Source organism: Lampris incognitus, chromosome 9 (genome assembly GCF_029633865.1).
Source record: "Lampris incognitus isolate fLamInc1 chromosome 9, fLamInc1.hap2, whole genome shotgun sequence".
In the NCBI taxonomy this organism is placed as follows: domain Eukaryota; kingdom Metazoa; phylum Chordata; class Actinopteri; order Lampriformes; family Lampridae; genus Lampris; species Lampris incognitus.
In genome coordinates, this window is record NC_079219.1 from 60,378,682 (window position 1) to 60,402,980 (window position 24,299).

Here is a 24,299-nt window from a genome sequence, read left to right on the forward strand (position 1 = left end):
TTTTAAATGTAAATTCTTTTAGGTTTGTGCTATCATTGTATAAGAGCAGGCAACACTTTTATCAAATAAACAGAGACCTGCCTTTGGGATTACTATAGTCCTCATATGGATTCCTAGAGGTCTGTTCTCTTTTCTTAACCAATAGATTTTTGCAGAATTACTGTGCTCAGTTCATGAACTAGTAAATCCATCACAGGCCCTTAAACAGGCTATGACTTCTCCTTCAGGCCAAGGATGCCGGTGGCTCCATGACCATCCATACGTTTGGAGCTTACTTCGGCCTGGTGGTGGCTCGTGTGCTTTACCGACCCAACCTGGACAAGAGCAAGCAGAGGAACTGCTCCGTCTACCACTCAGATCTGTTCGCCATGATCGGTAAGCACCAGGGCTGCTTTGCCTGTTTTGGTAAAATGTTTAGGCCATTTCCTGGTTCCTGTTTAATTCAGACAGGACAGTAGAGAGTGAGAGGAAAGAGTGTGATGAGACAGGATGAGATGCATCACAACTCCCTGGCTGGATTTGACCACAGGACGTTTGACTGGACATCTTACAACCTGCTGCTTTTGTGGCTGAGCCATCAGGATACCTTTGGTGTTCTGACACTATAAGACCAGTCCAAAGCTAATGTTCTGGGGAAAAATGGTGTGAATGAAAAAATATCTAATTGAAAGCATCTCATTCGATATTTCTTAGTGTGCGCAAGTTTAAATTTGTCAGTCAGGCTCTCATCTCATCTCATGTCATCATCAGCCACTTCTCCGGGGTTGGGTCATGGTGGCAGCAAGCTAAGTAGGGCACTCCAGACGTCCCTCTCCCCAGCAATGCCCTCCAGCTCCTCCTGGGGGATCCCAAGACGTTTCCAGGCCAGATTGGACATGTAGTCCTTCCAGCGAGTTCTGAGTCTACTCTGGGGTCTCCTCCCAGTTGGATGTGCCTGGAAAACCTCCAAAGGAGGGCGCCCAGGAGGCATCCTAATCAAATGCCCGAACCACCTCAACTGGCTCCTTTCGACGCGAAGGAGCAGTGGGTCTATTACGAGCTCCCTCCGGATGTGCAAGCTCGTCACCCTATCTCTAAGGCTGAGCCCAGACACCCTACGGAGGAAACTAATTTCAGCCGCTTGCATCTGCGATCTCACCCTTTTGGTCACTACCCAAAACTCATGACCATAGGTGAGGGGTGGAACGAAGATTGACTGGGGAGCTTTGCCTTTTGGCTCAGCTCACCACAATGGTCCAGTACAACCGCTGCATTATTGCTGGTGCTGCACCAATCCGCCTGTCAATCTCCCGCTCCATCCTACCCTCACTCGTGAACAAGACCCCGAGATACTTGGAACTCGACCCCGAGATACTTGAACTCCTTCACTTGAGGCAACAACTCATCCCTAACCTGGAGGGAGCAGTCCACTATTCTCCAGTAGAGGACCATGGCTTCAGACTTGGAGGTGCTGACTCTCATCCAGCCATTTCACATTCAGCTGCAAACCGCCCCAGTGCACACTTGAGGTCACATTCTGATGAAGCCAACAAAACCACATCATCTGCAAAGAGTAGAGATGCAATTCTGAGGTTCCCAAAATGGACACACTCCTCACCTTGGCTGCGCCTTGAGATCCTGTCCATGAATATCGCAAACAGAATTGGAGACGAGAGACAACCTCGGTGGAGTCAGACACCCACCGAAAACCTGTTTGATTTTGTGTCGATGATGTGGACACAGCTCTCACTTTGGTTATACAAGGACCGGATGGCTTGTAGCAACTGCCCCGGTACCCCATACTCCCGCAGTACACCCCACAGAGTGCCCCGGGGTACACGGTCATAAGCCTTCGCTAAGTCCACAATACACATGTAGACTGGCTGGTCAAATTTCCATGCCCCCCTCAGCACTTCCGCAAGGGTAAAGAGTTGGTCCGTTGTTCCACGGCCAGGACGGAATCCACATTGTTCCTCCTGGATCCAAGGTTCATCAATTGGTCGGAGCCTCCTTTCCAGCACCCTTGTGTAGACTTTTCCAGGGAGGCTGAGCAATGTGATGCCCCGATAATTGGCGCACACCCTCTGGCCCCCTTTTTTAAATATAGGAACCACCACCCCAGTCTGCCACTCCACAGGTACTGTCCCCGACCTCCACGCGACACTGAAGAGGCATGTCAGCCAAGACAGCCCAACAATGTCCAGAGCCTTCAACATCTCAGGGCGACTCTTATCCACACCCGGTGCTTTGCCACTGAGGGGTTCAGAGGCTCCTCAAAGTGTTCTTTCCACCACCCGACAACATCCCCAGTCTGGGTCAGTAATTCCCCTCCCCAGCTGAACACAGCCTGAGTCAAGCCCTGCTTCCCCTTCCTGAGTTGCCGGATTGTTTGCCAGAACTTCCTTGAGGCCAACCGAAAGTCCTCCTCCATAGCCTCACCAAAATCCTCCCACATCCGTTTTTGATTCCGTGACTGCCGAAGCCGCTGCCCTTCTGGCCCTCTGGTACCTGTCTGCTGCTTCAGGAGACCCCTGGGCCAACCAAGCCCAAAAGGCCTCCTTCTTCAACCTTATGGCTTCCCTCACCGCTGGTGTCCACCAGCGGGTTCTTAGGTTACCACCACGACAGCCACCGATGATCTTATGACCACAGATCCTACCTGCTGCATCTGCAATAGAGGCTTTGAACATGGCCCACTCAGACTACATGTCCCCAGCCTCCCTTGGGATACATGAGAACTTCTTCCGGAGGTGGGAGTTGAAGACCTCGTGGACAGTGGCCTCCGCCAGATGTTCCCAGTTCACCCTCACTACATGTTTGGGTTTGCCTGGTCTGTCCGGCAGCCTTCCCCACTGTCTGATCCAACTCACCATCAGGTAGTGATCAGTTGACAGCTCTGCTCCTCTCTTCACCCGAGTGTCCAAAACATACGGCCGCAGATCTGATGATACGACCACAAAGTCTATCATCGATCTTCGACCTAAGATGTTCTGGTACCAAGTACATTTATGAACTACCTTATGTTCGAACATGGTGTTTGTTATGGTCAATCCATGACTCGCACAGAAGTCCAATAACAAGGCCCCACTCAGGTTCTGATTGAGGAAGCTGTTCCTCCCAGTCACGCCTCTCCAGGTTTCTCCATCGTTGCCCATGTGAGCGTTGAAGTCCCCCAGCAGAACTATAGAGTCCCCAGGTGGAACCCTATCCAGGACACCACCCAGAGACCCCAAGAAGGCTGGATACTCCAAACTGCTATTTGGTACATAAGCACACACAACAGTCAGCGCCTTCCCCCCAGTGACTCGCAGCCCTATAGAGGCAACCCTCTTATTCCCCGGGGAGAACTCCAACACAGCGGTGCTCAACCGGGGACTTGTAAGTATCCCCACACCCACCCGGTGCCTGTCATCTTGGCCAACTCTGGAAAAGTGATGAGTTCAGCCCCTCTCCAGGAATTTGGTACCAGAGCCCATGCTATGCACCAGCTCAGGCTCCTCCCCTGCCAGAGAGGTGAAATTCTATATCCTGAGGACCAGTCTTTGATGCTGGAAGTCGGCACGCCCCGGTTCCCGCCTTTGCCTGCCACCCATCTTGCATGGCACCCTACCCCAATGCTCATTCCCATGAATGGTGGGTCCACAGGGTGGTGGCTACATGTTGCTTTTTCAGGCTGGGCCCAACTGGGCCCCATGGGCCAAGGCCCAGCCACCAGACGCTCGCCGGCAAGCTCCCTTCCCAGGTCTGGCTCCAGTAGGGGGCCCTGGTTTCCCTTTTCCGGGCAAGGTACTGTAGGTCTGCTGTTGTAATTTCATTGGGTTTCTTGGGAATCGCTCTTAGTCTGGCCCCTCTCCTAGGACCAATTTGTCTTGTGCGACCCTGCCAGGAGCTATTTCCCCCAACAGCACAGCTCCCAGGATTACTGTGACACCCAAACCCCTCCACCACGTTGAGGTGGCGATTCTCGGAGGGGTAAGGATGTCAAGTTTTGCTAATATCTTAAAAAGAAAGTGTTATTTCATTCCTGTCAATCATTTTGGAAGAATAATTTCTTTCAAAGGTTAGGTTTCTGGTTTTAGCAAAAAAACACAAAAAAAACAAAACAGAAAGCCAACCTCTGAATCTTTTCTCAGGGACCATCTATCTGTGGATGTTCTGGCCCAGCTTTAATTCTGCCATCACCGCCCATGGAGACGACCAGCACCGCACCGCTATGAACACCTACTACTCCCTGGCAGCCTGCACGCTGGCCACCTACGGCCTGTCTGCCGCCACCGCCCACGATGGCAAACTGGACATGGTGAGGACACACTACCACACTGTCTAATGTCAAGAATTACATCAATGTAGAGAACATTCTTCATCAGTTTTTTAAGCTTCTCCAAAATGCACAAATAGCGAAGGTTTAAACTTGTCATATGTACTCTATGCTTGCAGTCAAGCTAAGAACTCAGCATCTGCTTCTTTTTGTCTGTTTCACATTTACATTATGAGCATTAGTAGAGTAGTGCTTCTTCACACTAACTTAGATCAACTTAGACTAACAGATCACATGCAAAAGTAGAATAGACTTGAATTGCTAATACACCAGCATTACATATGTCCTTTATAAAGAAATTACAAAGGCGTAGTACCTTTACAACAGGTAGAGCAGCCGTTCCTCTGACCCCAAAAGGATGACACATGATACAGACATGCAAGATAGGAGAAAAACAAAGAATTTTTGAATTATCTCCACTCAGCCAGTAGTGAAGTTCTGCATGATTTAGAATCTGCCAGTTTCTCTGCAATGCTTGTCTCATGGCTCTGCAATATATCATCCAAGATAAACAAACCAAACTGCACTGCAGCATGGATCGTCACTGCTAAGTCACATGGCATCTCACCAAGTTAGTCAGAAGGTATGCTGTTATTGCCTTGGCCTTTTAAAAAAAGTCGGCTGTTAGCAGTTTATCATGCAGAGATCAGCGTGGGTCGCTGCTGCACTGACAGCAGTCAGGCGTGAGCAGACACAGGTATCTATCTGCCAGACAGGTATCTACCACGGTGCCTGCAGGGGAGAGGGTGGAAAACACAACCGGTTCATAGAAAAGGCATGTCTTAATCATCTGACGGGATCAGTTGGTTTGTAAATGGGCCATGAGTCAGCATGGCGGCTTAAATGATGCATTTTGACTCAACTGCCATGACCCCACTTGTCACGATGGAGGCAGAAACACGTTTTCATAATCAACTATTGTTTGGTCCCATGAGAATGTCTCCACATTTTTAAAAAAAAAATTTATTTCTGATTTTTCCCTTTTTTCTCCCAATTTAGTGGCCAATTGATCCCTATTTTAATTCAAACACCCACCCTCGTATTGCATGCGTTCGCCAATTGCATCTCTCCGGCCGGCAGTCTCGAAGGAAAGCGCCTCCCCACTTTCATGACAAGGCGAATCCAAGCCGAACCACTGTTTTTCCGACACACACAGAGACGCATTCACATGACGAACACAAGCCGACTCCGCCCCCCTCCCGAAGACAGCGTTGCCAATGATTGCTGCTTCATCGAGTCCGGCCATAGTCGGATCTGACGAGACCGGGGCGCGAACCCCAGTCCCCAGTGGGCAACTGCATCGACACCAAGCCGATGCTTAGACCGCTACGCCACCGTGGACCTACATTTTGAATGACTTTTGTCTATAAATCTGGTCATGTCTGTGTGTGTTCCTCATTCTGATGGTCATCTTTGTCAAACAAAAGGAGTCAGCCAGCAGGGTCAACCATTCATCACTGTGGTTGCTCAGCTGCTTGGGGAAATGCTGTTCATCATGAGAGATGGAGTCAGCTTGTGTTGGTAAATTGGGGTTTTGGAGCTGCTGAGCAGGCCTCTTCAAGCTGCTCCATCAGCCTGTTGGGAGTGATGCTGATCTTAGATACTACTGTGTCAGGTGGGATTTATGTGAAAGCCAAGCTGTCTCTGTGTTTACAGAAATCTAACTATTTTAAAGACAGCAGACTTTGAGTTTTATAGTCCTGGGATGGCAGAACTTCCTGTTTAGCCTTGAGGAGTTGTTTTAAGCTCAAATAAACTAAACATCAGCCAGAGGAAGAAGCTCAGTTTATAAATTTTTGGTGAGGCAGATGTTCAAAACTCACAGAAAAGTTTAATAAAATTACACGTAAGATCAGAAACCAACTGAAATGCCTCCAAACACCAAGATCTCATCTGATGTCAACACATCAGCAGTGCTGCAGCATGGTCACCGTCAGAGAGGCACATCAAGCTGTTCTATGGATCTGGAGAATTCCTCCGCTGACTCCAACCCCTCCTGCATCACCTCTCCTCTTACATCCTGTTTTCGTCCTTTTCCCAGTAACTTCCTGCCACGTGATCACTCCATGGTCACAGGAATACTTTCAGGGTGCTCTTCTCTCCACCTAATATTTGTGATCCAGGAGTTGAAGATTATTTTATTGTAGCACTTTGTGTTAGCCAAACCTGATAGACGTTGCGAAATGTATTCAACTGAAAAAAAGCAAATGTTCTTCTCTCTTTAGGTCCACATCCAAAACGCTGCCCTGGCGGGGGGAGTTGCTGCAGGAACAGCCGGCGAGATGATGCTGACACCCTTCGGCTCCATGATTGTCGGCTTCCTTGCTGGCGTCATCTCCGTGCTGGGCTTCAAGTATCTCTCGGTAAAGAAAACGAGACTTCAACAGGTCTCTGGACCTCATGCTGGAAGGATGCTAAAATGCCTTCAGGAGATCTCAGTTTGTTACGATCAGTTTACTAAGGGTAACGGAAACACTTGACCTGACTCCGAGCTTGTTAAATATTAAATAAAGACACCAGCGGGGGGGGGGGTCTGTTAACAGATATAAAAAACATTAATAATATAACCAGCACCTAATTCAAAGCTTCATTTGGAGGTTCCGTCATCCGGCATTTATCGCTCATCCAGTTTTGCATGAGCGCTGCTCCTCCTTCCGTCGCTAGCAGACAGAAATAAGAAAAGGTTCATTAGACTCACGCTGAGATTGTCACTGGGAGTGATGAAGATGTCACTGGGAGTGAAAATGACACGCTACATCTCAAGGGGCTCTCCTTCAGTAAATTCTAATTCTGATAAGTGCATGTGAAGTTTAGCCTCTCTGTGAGAATAACCTTTTTTATCCATGATACAGTGTTGGAGGACTCAGATACTAAAGAAGAGGAGGGGCTTTACATAATGAAACAAAAACGTTTGGAAAGACTGACAGAATGCACCCTCATTACCATATCAAACCCATCAATCAAAGTTATGTACACATCTTTTATTTCTTCATCTCATTTCTGTTCGGCTCCGCTAGTCTCTCAGAATGCTCGCCATTGTTGACTTGTTAGCAAATGCTATCAAGTCAGTGGTGACATTAAAACCAGACAGGTAGGATCAGGATGTGATGCCAATAGACATGAAAGGACTTGCAGGCCTGCTATGATGCAAACATCACACATGTGCCTGGCCTCCCAACACGTGTGTGTGGATTTGAGATCCTTCAGTTACATCTCACTGCCACCCTGCAGAAAACAGGTCACTGCTGACACACCTCCACAAGATGTTTACACGGTTCACTGCTAGCTAGTGGGTTTGCATTCCCTTTAGTTACTGCCATTTTGAAATTACACATAATCAGGGTGTCCGGGTAGCATGGTGGTCTATTCCGTTGCCTACCAACACGGGGATCGCCGTTTCGAATCCCCGTGTTAACTCCGGCTTGGTCGGGCGTCCCTACAGACACAGTTGGCCGTGTCTGCGGTGGGAAGCCAGATGTGGGTATGTGTCTTGGTCACTGCACTAGCGCCTCCTCTGGTTGGTTGGGGTGCCTGTTAGGGGGGCAGGGGGAACTGGAGGGAATAGCGTGATCCTCCCACGTGCTACGTCCCCCTGGCAAAACTCCTCACTGTCAGGTGAAAAGAAGCAGCTGGTGACTCCACATGTATCGGAGGAGGCGTGGTAGTCTGCAGCCCTCCCATCAGCAACAGCTCCACCCCCTCTGGACAGCTGGGAAGAGTGGGGTAATTGGCCAAGTACAATTGGGGAGGAAAAGAGGGCCGGGGGGGGGGATTACACATAGTCATGGTGCTTTGGATCAAAGTGTTTTAACCTACAAGTAAAAATCCACTGAGGACCCCATACCCAAAACACCCCTCCTGTCTCTCCTTCTCTTCCTCTCAGCCAATTCTGGAGGAGAAGCTGAAGATCCAGGACACGTGCGGTGTCCACAACCTGCACGGCATGCCTGGAGTCCTAGGGGCAATCGTGGGAGCTGTTACTGCTGCCGTGGCAACCAAGGACGTGTATGGAGATGGGTGAGTGTTGTGTTTTTAATGACCAAAATCACAAATCAGATTTAATTGATGATGACTGAAAACCTTGATCCTGACATATTCACATACTCGGAATTTTTTTTTCCATTTGTAAATGACTAATATTGTGGTTTTTTTTATGCCATTATCCATATTTCGTCTCGGTTGTTGCAAGAACTGTGAGGGAGTGGTCTAGTCCTCATTAATATTCATGAGGCCACCTTTTATTGACAGGTACATCATACAGCCGTATGTAGATGACATCAGGACAATCAGAAAAAAACATTCTGACAGAAGCTGAGCTAGGAGAAGCTCTTAAAAAGAGACAATTAGAAACACTGAATTTGACATTAAACCCTTTTTCCAGTAGAAGGGAGAAAATGTATGACGAAGTAATAAGTGATGTTGGAAAATATTTGTCTGAATTTTTTTCTGACATTAAGAATCAGACTTGTAGTTAGAGGGTTACCGGTTTCCTGCTCACAGAAAGAGTTGATCATGTCTCTGAAGTCACAGTTACTCTGTAGGATCAAACCTCAACAGATGTCTCCCCCGTCTCCCCCTTTGCCTGCTAACTGTCTGAATGAATAGATAAAAATATATAGTAAACAGATACCCAGTCTTCTTTAAAAAGAATCCCTGCACCAGCTGAGAACACCAGGGCTGGAAGAGTGAATAACCAGCATGGCGTCATGCTGTGGCATCATGTCAGGAACGATCAGGAACGATTTATTTGTCATTTCATCTCATGTACTACGTACACAAAAGAAACAAAATTCTGTTTCCCCCAGCCCACAGCGGTGCCACTCAAAAGACAAAAACGCATATCCAAAACTGCCAAAAACCACACCACCAAAACATACAAAACCAAAGAGAACAAAAACATACAAAACCAAAGAGAACAAAAACATACAAAACCAAAGAGAACAAAAACATATAAAACCAAAGAGAACAAAAACATACAAAACCAAAGAGAACAAAAACATACAAAACCAAAGAGAACAAAAACATACAAAACCAAAGAGAACATACAAAACCAAAGAGAACAAAAACATACAAAACCAAAGAGAACAAAAGCATACAAAACCAAAGAGAACAAAAACATACAAAACCAAAGAGAACAAAAACATACGAAACCAAAGAGAACAAAAGCATACAAAGCAAAAAACAAATAAATAAATAAACCAGCCAACAACACAGTCCAAAAACTCCACGCCCTGAGAACGAACGCCAGCCAGGATGACTGTCGGAACTGCCGGTCTGCACAGGCTAACAGTTAGCTTAGCCTGCCCCGCTTCTGCCTTCTGTCAGACCGCCCTCGGTGGTCCTCTTCAGGCTCAGCTTTGAGCAGGGTCGTGGTCCCTGGGCCTATCGGATGCCAGGCTCCCTCAGCCTATCCAATGCCAGCTCTTCAGCCAGACACCTTCGACACACCTCCCCCGCACTGCACACCACGACACAAACGCAGACGCAGACAAAAACACTGCATAGTCGACACTAGACAAGGCCGTCGCCAGACCGCTTCGGTGTTTCCTCTCGGGCAAGGCCGTGGACTTGCAGTTAGCTTAGCCTGCCCACTTCTGCGTCCTGTCAGACCGTCCTCAGTGTTTCCTGTTTGGGCGCAGCTCCGGCAGGACGCGGCAGACCAAGCTCTCTCAGCCGATCCAACGCCAGCTCTCCCAGCCAACCGAAATCAACGCTCAAAATAAAAACAAACTTAGACGTGGACAAAGACACTGCATAATCGGCACTGCCATCTTCCCACACCCAGAGTGGATATTTTTACCCCTCTGGCCGATCGTGGATGTGTATGACGTGGAAGGCGCCCTTCAGCGTCTGTATAGAGACACAGTGGGTGTTCCATAGACTCCAGTGAAACTTCTGCTCGGATTTCTTCTTATTAATTACATACAGATTAGGATGTGGCTAAGATTAAGGTGGTGAACCTGCTGCATCTCACACAGATGGGGATGTTGTCCTGTCCCACCATGACAGTGTGCCTCTCATACAGACACCGAAGGGCTTCCTTCTGCTTCATATGTCATCATGTGGTCAGTAGCATTAGATAATGATGCCGTGGGACAACACTGGGCTCAAATAACTCTCCTCTTTTTGGCCCTTATTAATTATCATCAAATTGCAATTGAGCAAGGCACCAACCCCCCACTGTAGTTATACTGGGCAGCTCCCAGGAGAGGGCGTGTGTGTGTGTCATTGTATGAACATGGAGCATGTCTTCACTGCACAAGAGCATTCAAACTCTTCACCAGCAGGAAAAATATACGGTCAGCCTTGTTGAGGATTTTTTTGTAAGTTAAAAAAAAAGTGAGTGACTTAACTTGGCTTAAAAGGACCCACACTCTCTGGGGCGTTGTGGATTCAGCTGAAGGTGTGTTGCAAGAATGAGTTTCTAGGATTCCAAGCAGAGCAATAAGAGTTACCACTGCACAGTAAGTGTATGTGTAATATGAGACTGGCACTTAGCGTTGGCAAGCTTGGCTCAGCCGTTTTGTGCCCAGAGAAGTGAAGACAACAGCTGTCTGTCCTGAATTTCTTATAAACAACACAGTGACTGCAGGTATCATTAACCTGTCCTTATCTGGATTATCATTATCCTGTCCTTATCTGGATTATCATTAACCTGTCCTTATCTGGATTATCATTATCCTGTCCTTATCTGGATTATTATTATCATTTCCTTATCTGGATTATCGTTAACCTATCCTTATCTGGATTATCATTACCCTGCCCTTATCTGGATTATCATTATCCTGTCCTTATCTGGATTATTATTATCATTCCCTTATCTGGATTATCATTACCCTATCCTTATCTGGATTATCATTATCCTGCCCTTATCTGGATTATCATTATCCTGTCCTTATCTGGATTATCATTATCCTGTCCTTATCTGGATTATCATTATGCTATCCTTATCTGGATTATCATTATCCTGTCCTTATCTGGATTATCATTATCCTGTCCTTACCTGGGTTATCATTATCCTGCCCTTATCTGGATTATCATTATCCTGTCCTTATCTGGATTATCATTATCCTGCCCTTATCTGGATTATCATTATCCTGTCCTTACCTGGGTTATCATTACCCTATCCTCATCTGGATTATCATTATCCTATCCTTATCTGGATTATCATTATGCTATCCTCATCTGGATTATCATTATCCTGTCCTTATCTGGATTGGTGAGCATCCATCAATACAAACAAGAAAGAGTGAGTGTCAAAGGTTCAACATGAATTACAACTAAGTGCTCCTGCATATGAGCTGAAATTCAGCTGACGCTGTTAGCTATGTGTAGCCGATTGCGTCGTGGGGAATCCTAACAATAATTACTGTTGACTGTGTTAAATGATGCTCATTTATGGTTCTGGCTAGGTAGCTGATGTTATTAACACACAATACAGCAATGCAACATTACCCCAAAGCCAAAGGTAACTTTAGGCTAGCTAGCCTATAACATTATTCCAACGCAAGAAGACTGCTGGCGTTTCCTCTAGTTGTCAGCGCTGAAATGCTACTGGGATAACAACTTTACAGTCTAGAATACAACAAAAATGAGTTGTCATTACACATTCATTATGTGTCACAATATTTTGGTCCTATACTGCTTGAGCTCATATTAACGTTAGGTAGCACTGTAGCAGCATTGTAATCTATGGTAGCTAGCCTTCCTAATGTTAGCTAGCTAATGTTGTGTGGTACGGTGGCCTATTGGTTAGCACTGTTGCCTCACAGCAAGAAGGTCCTGGGTTCAAACCCCAGTCTGTCCCAGGTCCTTTCTGTGTGGAGTTTGCATGTTCTCCCCGTGTCTGCGTGGGTTTCCTCTGGGTGCTTCTGTTTCCTCCCACCATCAAAAAGACATACATGTTAGGGTTAATGCTCCTGCCTGGACCCCTGAGCAAGGCAATGGAGAGAAGAACTGGAGTTGGTCCCCGGGTGCTGCAGCTGCCCACTGCTCCTATACAATAGAATGGTTACATGCAGAAGACAAATTTCATTGTAACCTACAATGGCAAAATAAAGTGGCTTTCTAGCAGGAAGTCAGCTAACAGGAAGTCAGCAAACAGCAAGTCAACTAACAGCAAGTCAACTAACAGCAAGTCAACTAACAGCAAGTCAGCTAACAGCAAGTCAGCTAACAGGAAGTCATCTAATAGCAAGTCAACCAACAGCAAGTCAACTAACAGCAAGTCAGCTAACAGCAAGTCAGCTAACAGGAAGTCAGCTAATAGCAAGTCAACTAACAGCAAGTCAGCTAACAGGAAGTCAGCAAACAGCAAGTCAACTAACAGCAAGTCAACTAACAGCAAGTCAACTAACAGCAAGTCAGCTAACAGCAAGTCAGCTAACAGGAAGTCATCTAATAGCAAGTCAACCAACAGCAAGTCAACTAACAGCAAGTCAGCTAACAGGAAGTCAGCTAATAGCAAGTCAACAGCAAGTCAAATAACAACATGTCAACTAACAGCAAGTCAGCTAATAGCAAGTCAACTAACAGCAAGTCAACTAACAGCAAGTCAGTTAACAGCAAGTCAACAAACAGCAAGTTAGCTAACAGGAAGTCAGCTAACAGCAAGTCAACTAACAGCAAGTCAACTAACAGCAAGTCAAATAACAACATGTCAACTAACAGCAAGTCAACTAACAGCAAGTCAGCTAACAGCAAGTCAACTAACAGCAAGTCAAATAACAACATGTCAACTAACAGCAAGTCAACTAACAGCAAGTCAACTAACAGCAAGTCAGTTAACAACATGTCAGCTAACAGCAAGTCAACTAACAGCAAGTCAAATAACAACATGTCAACTAACAGCAAGTCAACTAACAGCAAGTCAACTAACAGCAAGTCAGTTAACAACATGTCAGCTAACAGCAAGTCAACTAACAGCATGTCAACTCACAGCAAGTCAACTAACAGCAAGTCAGCTAACAGGAAGTCAACTAACAGCAAGTCAACTAACAGCATGTCAGCTAACAGCAAGTCAACTAACAGCAAGTCAACTAACAGCGTGTCAGAGCTCTTGTCAGGAAAAAAGGCTAAATTGATGTAGATCATTTCTCACCTGCGTTTTCAGCCCTTTTTTTTCCTCTTCAGATTTTTTTTCCGTTTTTCTGCTCCACTGTTGTTGTTGTCGTCATCATTGGGCCCATTGCAGTCGCTTATAATGCAAATAGGCAAAAACAGCCCTGCTTGAGAGCAATTCTCCAAGTCCGTTTCCTTGCATGTGCAGCCTATCAGGCTGATGAAAACTGATTCTGGTTCTTGCTCTAATTCTGGTTCTGGACATGTGTTTCAGGATGGTGGATGTGTTCCCTGATGTGGCGGACGGTACAATCAGTGCCTCATACCAGGGCATTCGCCAGGCCATCTCACTGGCTGTCACGCTGGGCGTAGCCCTGCTTGGGGGACTTATTGTGGGTAGGTGCTCATCTGAAAGGTCAAAGGTCCAATTTACAAGGTTCTAGAATTACCCTGCCGCTTGACATCGGGCTAAAGAACTGCTTTTTCAAAGCATATATTTTAAGGGACACTTTCACTTGATTTGTGGTCTGTATTCTGTTCTTATTTTATTGATTCTACAGTTTCTACTTCTTTCATATTTTCTTTTTTCATCCTGTATCATCTTGTATACTATTTACCATATTGTTATTATTGCTATTATAATTATAATTATAATTATGAGAGTTAGTAGGGATGGAATACAATGTGGTTCACGATGGGTGCGATCGGCAAAAAAAGCAGCAACCAACAGTCCACAAGTCAAAACGTCTGTTTGTTTGTTTTCATGCAAACGATAATTATGTTTTGATGTTGTTGTCTAGAGGGTGTGAAAGAAACCTGCACTCTTCTTACCTTCTATATGTTTTTATCTAACACTTACCTTCTATATGTTTTTATCTAACACTCACCTTCTATATGTTTTCATCTAACACTTACCTTCTATATGTTTTTATGTAACACTTACCTTCTATATGTTTTTATCTAACACTTACCTTCTATATGTTTTCATCTAACACTTACCTTCTGTATGTTTTCATCTAACACTTACCTTCTATATGTTTTTATGTAACACTTACCTTCTATATGTTTTTATGTAACACTTACCTTCTATATGTTTTTATCTAACACTTACCTTCTATATGTTTTTATCTAACACTTACCTTCTATATGTTTTTATCTAACACTTACCTTCTATATGTTTTCATCTAACACTTACCTTCTATATGTTTTTATCTAACACTTACCTTCTATATGTTTTTATCTAACACTTACCTTCTATATGTTTTTATCTAACACTTACCTTCTGTATGTTTTCATCTAACACCTTCTATATGTTTTTATGTAACACTTACCTTCTATATGTTTTTATCTAACACTTACCTTCTATATGTTTTTATCTAACACTTACCTTCTATATGTTTTTATCTAAGACTTACCTTCTATATGTTTTTATCTAACACTTACCTTCTATATGTTTTTATCTAAGACTTACCTTCTATATGTTTTAATCTAACACTTACCTTCTATATGTTTTCATCTAACACTTACCTTCTATATGTTTTAATCTAACACTTACCTTCTATATGTTTTTATCTAACACTTACCTTCTGTATGTTTTCATCTAACACTTACCTTCTATATGTTTTCATCTAACACTTACCTTCTATATGTTTTTATCTAACACTTACCTTCTATATGTTTTTATCTAAGACTTACCTTCTATATGTTTTAATCTAACACTTACCTTCTATATGTTTTCATCTAACACTTACCTTCTATATGTTTTAATCTAACACTTACCTTCTATATGTTTTTATCTAACACTTACCTTCTATATGTTTTCATCTAACACTTACCTTCTATATGTTTTTATCTAACACTTACCTTCTATATGTTTTCATCTAACACTTACCTTCTATATGTTTTTATCTAACACTTACCTTCTATATGTTTTTATCTAACACTTACCTTCTATATGTTTTTATCTAACACTTACCTTCTATATGTTTTTATCTAACACTTACCTTCTATATGTTTTCATCTAACACTTACCTTCTATATGTTTTCATCTAACACTTACCTTCTATATGTTTTTATCTAACACTTACCTTCTATATGTTTTTATCTAACACTTACCTTCTATATGTTTTTATCTAACACTTCTATATGTTTTTATCTAACACTTACCTTCTATACGTTTTTTTCTAACACTTACCTTCTATATGTTTTTTTCTAACACTTACCTTCTATATGTTTTTATCTAACACTTACCTTCTATATGTTTTTATCTAACACTGAGACTTGGATGTGCTCTCATCTGTAAGTTGTGTTCCTGATGTTTCTGATTCCCTGCTGATGTGTCTCTGCAGCAGATACACGTAGACTGTTTACCATATGTGCATCATACTCAGCATTCAACAGCATTCTTTCTTGTGAAGTCAGATGAACAACCCGTAGCCAGTGTAACTCAGTCTGAACTTGTCTTTTCTGTCAGGCTTCATTTTGAAGCTGCCCATCTATGGCGCTGCTCCCGACACTATCTGCTTTGAGGACAGCATCTACTGGGAGGTGAGTTCAGCTCAAGTGTCTGCATGCCACGTTTTATAAAATCATTGGTTGTTTGACACATCACCAAAAAAATTAAAGCATGAAAATTTTTGAAGATACCGACGGGGGATTTCTGAGTGACATGGCGCAGGCTCGAATCTCTGTGTTACCTCCGGCTTGGTCGGGCGTCCCTACAGACACAATTGGCCGTGTCTGCGGGCGGGAAGCCGGATGTGAGTATGTGTCCTGGTCGCTGCACTAGCGCCTCCTCTGGTGGATTGCCACGCCTGTTCAGGGGGGAGGGGGAACTGGGGGGGAATAGCGTGATCCTCCCACGCGCTACGTCCCCCTGGTGAAACTCCTCACTGTCAGGTGAAAGGAAGCGGCTGGTGACTCCACATGTATGGGAGGAGGCATGTGGTAGTCTGCAGCCCTCCCCGGATCAGCAGAGGGGGTGGAGCAGAGACCGGGACGGCTCGGAAGAGGGGGGTAATTGGACAAGTACAATTGGGGAGAAAAAAAGGGGGAAAAATCCAAAAAGAAATAGATAAATAAATTGCCCACGTACAGTAACGTTGTTAGTGAGGGTGTTGGTACACTCTGTAATTTACACTGAAACCTTTGGGAGATTTGATCAAATGTGATGTAAAATAACACAAATCTTTACAATCTAAAACAAAGCGATACAGTAATACCATACCATAGCATAGCATAGCATAGCATAGCATAGCATAGCATGCCACAACAAGGAGTCTAGACAGGAATTCCATATGAGGAGATCAGTGGATGGAGGAATTCATATGACATCAGACCGCTTCATGAGATAGTCTGCTGGTCTACTCAACACTCGTCTTACTGTCATTCCTTTCTCTTTTATTTTATAGAAAAAAACTTTCAAAATACGACATACATATATTAAACCAATGGGGAAATAAAATATTTCAGAACCCCATCGAACATTATAGAATCAAAGAGTTGCAGATGAAAACACAGCTAGACCAGACAGAACACGGTGTGGTAACTAGGTTTTGGCCTGGCTTCCAGCCTACGCAGTGTGGAAATGCTGCACTTCACCAGACAGCCACAAGATGGCGGCGTTGCAACATCAACTCAATATCATGTTTTCAATCGTTTCTCGAGGAAAAGAGCAACCGCATCAAACCGCCAGGAGGCGCGCATCAGCCCGGCAGCACTTGGATAGCAGTGGCAAGTTGTAATTAAGCTGCATACATGAAACCATCAAGCCTTTGGTTTACGTCAGCCATCTGAGCTCTCCGCTGGCGTCACGCAGTTTTCCCAGAGGCCCTTTCACAATGACGTTGTACCACATATCATGAAATTATATACACGTGATCCAGAAGGGGATCCAGAAGGGGATCCAGAAGAGGATCCAGGAGAGGATGATGTTTGGACACTTTGGTTGAATGAATAACAACAACAATAATAATAATGATAATGAATGAATGAATGATGATGATGATTTATTTGGAACGTGGACCAGCAGGATATAACATACAGATAATCCAGTGCCAATAATGTGAAGTGATCAACAAATCCTACCGCTTCTCACCTACTCCTAAGTTAATGCAGCTACTATACAGTACAAACTCAACTCCCACTGTTACCTCCCTGCTCAGTCTGGTGAGGGACAGCAACTAGTGCACTGGGTAACAGTGAGGTGAGGGTGCAACACAGTCAGACAGGTAAACGTATAAATATAATAACATATCAACATTTATTAACTTAAACCATGACAGAACTAAACAACTAAAGGCTAAACACAACTCTAAATACTCCAGACTGAAACAACGCAAAACTTAACTGAAAACGGGCCAAACTTTACAACCACAAAGTAGCTACAGAGACAACGACATCAACACAAGGCAGCTACACAACACTCACTACAACCACACACACACGCTAACTAGCTGGCCCCCGGGGACCTGAGGACCACATGCGGGGGTTGGAACAGCAGACTGCACAGCACAGCTGATGGAGACTGCTTGATTAGGTGATGAGGAGCACCTGGCGGATACCCCAATGTAGACTCAGATACCCCAGTGTAGAGTCAGATACCCCAATGTAGAGTCAGATACCCCAATGTAGTCAGATACCCTAGTGTAGAGTCAGATACCCCAATGTAGAGTCAGATACCCCAATGTAGAGTCAGATACCCCAATCTAGAGTCAGATACCCCAATGTACTCAGATACCCCAGTGTAAAGTCAGATACCCCAGTGTAAAGTCAGATACCCCAATGTAGAGTCAGATACCCCAATGTAGAGTCAGATACCCCAATGTAGAGTCAGATACCTCAATGTAAAGTCAGATACCCCAGTGTAGAGTCAGATACCCCAATGTAGTCAGATACCCCAATGTAGAGTCAGATACCCCAATGTAGTCAGATACCCCAGTGTAGAGTCAGATACCTCAATGTAGTCAGATACCCCAATGTAGAGTCAGATACCCCAATGTAGAGTCAGATACCCCAATGTAGAGTCAGATACCCCAATGTAGTCAGATACCCCAATGTAGAGTCAGATACCCCAATGTAGTCAGATACCCCAGTGTAGAGTCAGATACCCCAATGTAGTCAGATGCCCCAATGTAGAGTCAGATACCCCAGTGTAGAGTCAGAGAGAGCTAGACACAGGAGGCAGCACAACACAACTATACACACACACCCCTGGCCCTAACACCACTGCACTGTGTACTTCACTGTATTGTGTACTTCACTGTATTGTGTAGTTCACTGCACCGTGTACTTCACTGCACTGTGTACTTCACTGTACTGTGTACTTCACTGCACTGTGTACTTCACTATTGTGTAGTTCACTTCACTGTGTACTTCACTGCACTGTGTACTTCACTGTATTGTATAGTTCACTGTGCTGTATAGTTCACTGTACTGTGTAGTTCACTGTATTGTATAGTACACTGTACTGTGTAGTTCACTGTACTGTGTAGTTCACTGTATTGTATAGTTCACTGTACTGTGTAGTTCAATGAACTGTGTACTTCACTGTATTTTATAGTACACTGTACTGTGTAGTTCACTGTACTGTATAGTACACTGTACTGTATAGTTCACTACTGTGTAGTTCACTGTATTGTGTAGTACACTGTATTGTATAGTACACTGTACTATGTAGTTCACTACACAATACAGTTCACTGTAGTGTTTAGTTCAATGTACTGTGTACTTCACTATATTGTATAGAACACTGTACTGTGTAGTTCAATGCACTGTGTAGTACACTGTATTGTATAGTACACTGTACTGTATAGTTCACTGTACTGTGTCGTTCACTATATTGTATAGTACACTGTACTGTGTAGTTCACTGTACTGTGTAGTTCAATGCACTGTGTAGTACACTGTATTGTATAGTACACTGTACTGTGTAGTTCATAGTACTGTGTAGTTCACATTCCGTGCAAGTTGTGCTGCACAATACAAACCCACCTGCTGTAAACACCAAGAGCCGGAAGAGAGACAACATGGCAACGTGAGAGAGAGAGAACACATGGCAACATGAGAGAGAGAGAACACATGGCAACATGAGAGAGAGAGAACACATGGCAACATGAATGAGAGAGAAAACATGGCAACATGAGAGAGAGAGAAAACATGGCAACATGAGAGAGAGAGAAAACATGGCAACATGAGAGAGAGAGAACACATGGCAACATGAGAGAGAGAGAGAAAACATGGCAACATGAGAGAGAGAGAAAACATGGCAACATGAGAGAGAGAGAACACATGGCAACATGAGAGAGAGAAAACATGGCAACATGAGAGAGAGAGAGAAAACATGGCAACATGAGAGAGAGAGAACACATGGCAACATGAGAGAGAGAGAAAACATGGCAACATGAGAGAGAGAGAGAACACATGGCAACATGAGAGAGACAGAGAAAACATGGCAACATGAGAGAGAGAGAACACATGGCAACATGAGAGAGAGAAAACATGGCAACATGAGAGAGAGAGAGAAAACATGGCAACATGAGAGAGAGAGAAAACATGGCAACATGAGAGAGAGAGAGAAAACATGGCAACATGAGAGAGAGAGAGAAAACATGGCAACATGAGAGAGAGAGAGAAAACATGGCAACATGAGAGAGAGAGAACACATGGCAACATGAGAGAGAGAGAACACATGGCAACATGAGAGAGAGAGAAAACATGGCAACATGAATGAGAGAGAAAACATGGCAACATGAGAGAGAGAGAGAACACATGGCAACATGAGAGAGAGAGAAAACATGGCAACATGAGAGAGAGAGAAAACATGGCAACATGAGAGAGAGAGAGAACACATGGCAACATGAGAGAGAGAGAAAACATGGCAACATGAGAGAGAGAGAGAAAACATGGCAACATGAGAGAGAGAGAGAAAACATGGCAACATGAGAGAGAGAGAGAAAACATGGCAACATGAGAGAGAGAGAAAACATGGCAACATGAGAGAGAGAAAACATGGCAACATGAGAGAGAGAGAGAAAACATGGCAACATGAGAGAGAGAGAGAAAACATGGCAACATGAGAGAGAGAGAAAACATGGCAACATGAGAGAGAGAGAAAACATGGCAACATGAGAGAGAGAGAGAAAACATGGCAACATGAGAGAGAGAGAGAAAACATGGAAACATGAGAGAGAGAGAGAGAGAGAACATGGCAACATGAGAGAGAGAGAGAAAACATGGCAACATGAGAGAGAGAGAGAAAACATGGCAACATGAGAGAGAGAGAGAAAACATGGCAACATGAGAGAGAGAGAGAAAACATGGCAACATGAGAGAGAGAGAGAAAACATGGCAACATGAGAGAGAGAGAGAAAACATGGCAACATGAGAGAGAGAGAGAAAACATGGCAACATGAGAGAGAGAGAAAACATGGCAACATGAGAGAGAGAGAAAACATGGCAACATGAGAGAGAGAGAGAGAGAGAGAGAGAGAGAGAGAGAGAGAGAGAGAGAGAGAGAACACATGGCAACATGAGAGAGAGAGAAAACATGGCAACATGAGAGAGAGAGAGAAAACATGGCAACATGAGAGAGAGAGAAAACATGGCAACATGAGAGAGAGAGAGAAAACATGGCAACATGAGAGAGAGAGAGAAAACATGGCAACATGAGAGAGAGAGAGAAAACATGGCAACATGAGAGAGAGAGAAAACATGGCAACATGAGAGAGAGAGAGAGAGAGAGAGAGAGAGAGAGAGAGAGAGAGAGAGAGAGAGAGAGAACACATGGCAACATGAGAGAGAGAGAAAACATGGCAACATGAGAGAGAGAGAAAACATGGCAACATGAGAGAGAGAGAAAACATGGCAACATGAGAGAGAGAGAAAACATGGCAACATGAGAGAGAGAGAGAAAACATGGCAACATGAGAGAGAGAGAAAACATGGCAACATGAGAGAGAGAGAAAACATGGCAACATGAGAGAGAGAGAGAAAACATGGCAACATGAGAGAGAGAGAAAACATGGCAACATGAGAGAGAGAGAGAGAGAGAGAGAGAGAGAGAGAGAGAGAGAGAGAGAGAGAGAGAGAGAGAACACATGGCAACATGAGAGAGAGAGAGAGAGAGAGAGAGAGAGAGAGAGAGAGAGAGAGAGAGAGAGAGAGAGAACACATGGCAACATGAGAGAGAGAGAAAACATGGCAACATGAGAGAGAGAGAGAACATGGCAACATGAGAGAGAGAGAAAACATGGCAACATGAGAGAGAGAGAAAACATGGCAACATGAGAGAGAGAGAAAACATGGCAACATGAGAGAGAGAGAAAACATGGCAACATGAGAGAGAGAGAGAGAGAGAGAGAGAAAACATGGCAACATGAGAGAGAGAGAGAGAGAGAGAGAGAAAACATGGCAACATGAGAGAGAGAGAGAGAGAGAGAGAGAGAGAGGGAGCAGCAAAAGAAAACACATGCTATGTCGTGTACCAAGAATAAACACATCTCAGTGCTGCATATACAGCCCAAACATCCACTCGCTGTCATAGAAGGGAAAATGAAATGTAGTAAGTAACATTTGGAGATGAGTAACATTTTTAACAGTCAACTCTTCATCGTCCCTATATCTCTTGATAGGCAGTCTTTTGTACTTCTTCTTGACCTGTGTACTGTTTGTAGTGTGTTTGAGTTCCTGCTCACACTGTTCCACCGTTTTACCACAGGCTGAAATGCCCCTGCTCTTTCTCTCCAGTAGTACCAACACTTCATTTCAGGAAGTTTGATTTCCCTCGCAAGTTATATTCCCCTTCTCTGTCTGAGGGTATTGTTGTATAGTACTGGGTAGTAGATGTATAGTACTGGGTAGTAGATGTATAGTACTGGGTAGTAGATGTATAGTACTGGGTAGTAGAGTGTTTCTTGCTGTGAACATTGTGTGCTGTGTTAAATTCTACTAAATCTGAACTTCCAGTACTTGACTTTAAAACAGCTTGTTGGTGTGTTCACCATATCCTGCACTGTTAACTACACTCATGACTCTTTTTGTAGTATACATAATGTAGTATATGTACATAATGTACTATCTGTCTGTCTATCTATCTCTCTATCTATCTATCTATCTATCCATCCATCCATCAGGTGCCTGGAGAAGAGGGAGTTCATGACAACCAGTTGGCCACTGTGAAGACAGAGGAGACTGAGAAACTCAACAGTTAGGCTTACAAGTTAGAGACATCAACACACACACACACACACACACACACACACACACACACACACACACACACACACACGCGCACTCAAATGCCAACCTCCACCACTTGAACTCCATTCCCTGTAGCCTGTTGACTGAAGGTGGAGCAGAAGGTGGAGCTCATATTCGCCGTGTTGCCGGTCAGCGCTGCAGCACCCCGGTAGCTGACACGCAGCAGGATGACGTCATACGTAGCACCCTGACGGCAGAGAGACGCATCAACTCTCGTGTACTTCATTACGAGACATGTCCGAGTGCCACATCATTGTGCGGTTTCCTTCAAGTGCTACACACACTGACCACTAGAGTGTGCTGTGGAGCCACTGCACACTGGTATAGGTGAGACGACACTGACTAGACTGGAGTGGGGGTGACACAGTGTATTCTCTTCTTCTCCATTCTCTGTGTGTTATTCTTATGTTTTACCTGTGAGCTGTACGGTACACACAGGAGAGGCAGTACCGACCCACGTGGCGCACACTTTATTGTAACGGCCGCGTAAAGCCAAAGACACCGCAGGTCCCTGTAGCCGTTAACTTAGTGATGATGGAAGAGCAAGTCAGCTGACAGCAGCAGCTTCACATGTTACACCACTGCTTGTAAACACACTGGAAGTGAAGGTGTGTTATCTTCTAGCTGTGTGCGTCACTGAGTGAGGTAGGCCGGGGGATGTGACTTCCTGCTCCGTGTTACACTGGACGTGTTTAGCTACAATAGAGATGCTAATGTTCTTCATTTGTGAACGTTTACATGCCCCGCCTGTTGGCACCGCCCACATACACCTGAGACCCGTGACGTGATGTGGCGAGGGAGCGAGCTCTACATGCATGTCTGGAAAGTAAACAGTATCAGTAGGCGAAATGTGTTTTTGGCAAAATAAACATTTGAACTATATTTGTCTTCATTTAGTCTTCTGTTTGTTTGACCTTAATTGTTGCTCAGATATCATTCAATCATACAGAGTATATTTCCATCCTACTGAGTATATTTCCATCCTACTGAGTATATTTCCACCCTACAGAGTATATTCATCCTACAGAGTATATTTCCACCCTACAGAGTATATTTCCATCCTACCGAGTATATTTCCATGCTACAGAGTATATTTATCCTACTGAGTATATTTCCATCTTACAGAGTATATTCATCCTACAGAGTATATCCATCCTACAGAGTATATTTCCATCCTACAGAGTATGTTCATCCTACAGAGTATATTCATCCTACAGAGTATATTTTTGTCCTACTGAGTATATTCATCCTACTGAGTATATTTCCATCCTACAGAGTATGTTTCCATCTACTGAGTATATTCATCCTACAAAGTATATTTCCGTCCTACTGAGTATATGCATTCTACTGAGTATATTTCCATCCTACATAGTATGTTTCCATCCTACAGAGTATATGCATCCTACTGAGTATGTTTCCATCCTACAGAGTATATTCATCTTACAGAGTATATTTCTATCCTACAGAGTATATTCATCCTACAGAGTATATTCATCTTACAGAGTATATTTCTATCCTACAGAGTATATTCATCCTACAGAGTATACTCATTCATATTGATTAGGATTTTAGCGATGAGCCAGGAAACACATTTTATCTGAACTGAGAAACCATCAAGTTGCCGCTTGCAGCCATCCTGAACCCTCTCCCGGATGCTTGCAGCCATCCTGAGCCCTGTCCCGGAT

General features: G+C 44.2%; 1 protein-coding gene across 3 annotated transcripts in view; it reads left to right on the forward strand.

Annotated features, from left to right (window-relative positions):
• The window catches only part of rhbg (Rh family B glycoprotein), a 32,875-nt gene extending 9,387 nt beyond the window's left edge, over positions 1-23,488 (forward strand). For 2 of the 3 annotated variants that reach the window (XM_056286910.1, XM_056286912.1), the window contains exons 4-10: positions 228-375; positions 4,113-4,279; positions 6,523-6,660; positions 8,181-8,314; positions 13,632-13,753; positions 15,831-15,904; positions 22,488-23,488. In XM_056286910.1, the coding sequence (XP_056142885.1) occupies positions 228-375; positions 4,113-4,279; positions 6,523-6,660; positions 8,181-8,314; positions 13,632-13,753; positions 15,831-15,904; positions 22,488-22,565 (861 nt within the window). In that variant the 3' untranslated portion in view covers positions 22,566-23,488. The remainder of the gene's footprint in view (positions 1-227; positions 376-4,112; positions 4,280-6,522; positions 6,661-8,180; positions 8,315-13,631; positions 13,754-15,830; positions 15,905-22,487) is intronic. The other variant, XM_056286911.1, reaches the window with a different exon arrangement.
• The last annotated feature ends 811 nt before the right edge of the window (positions 23,489-24,299 follow it).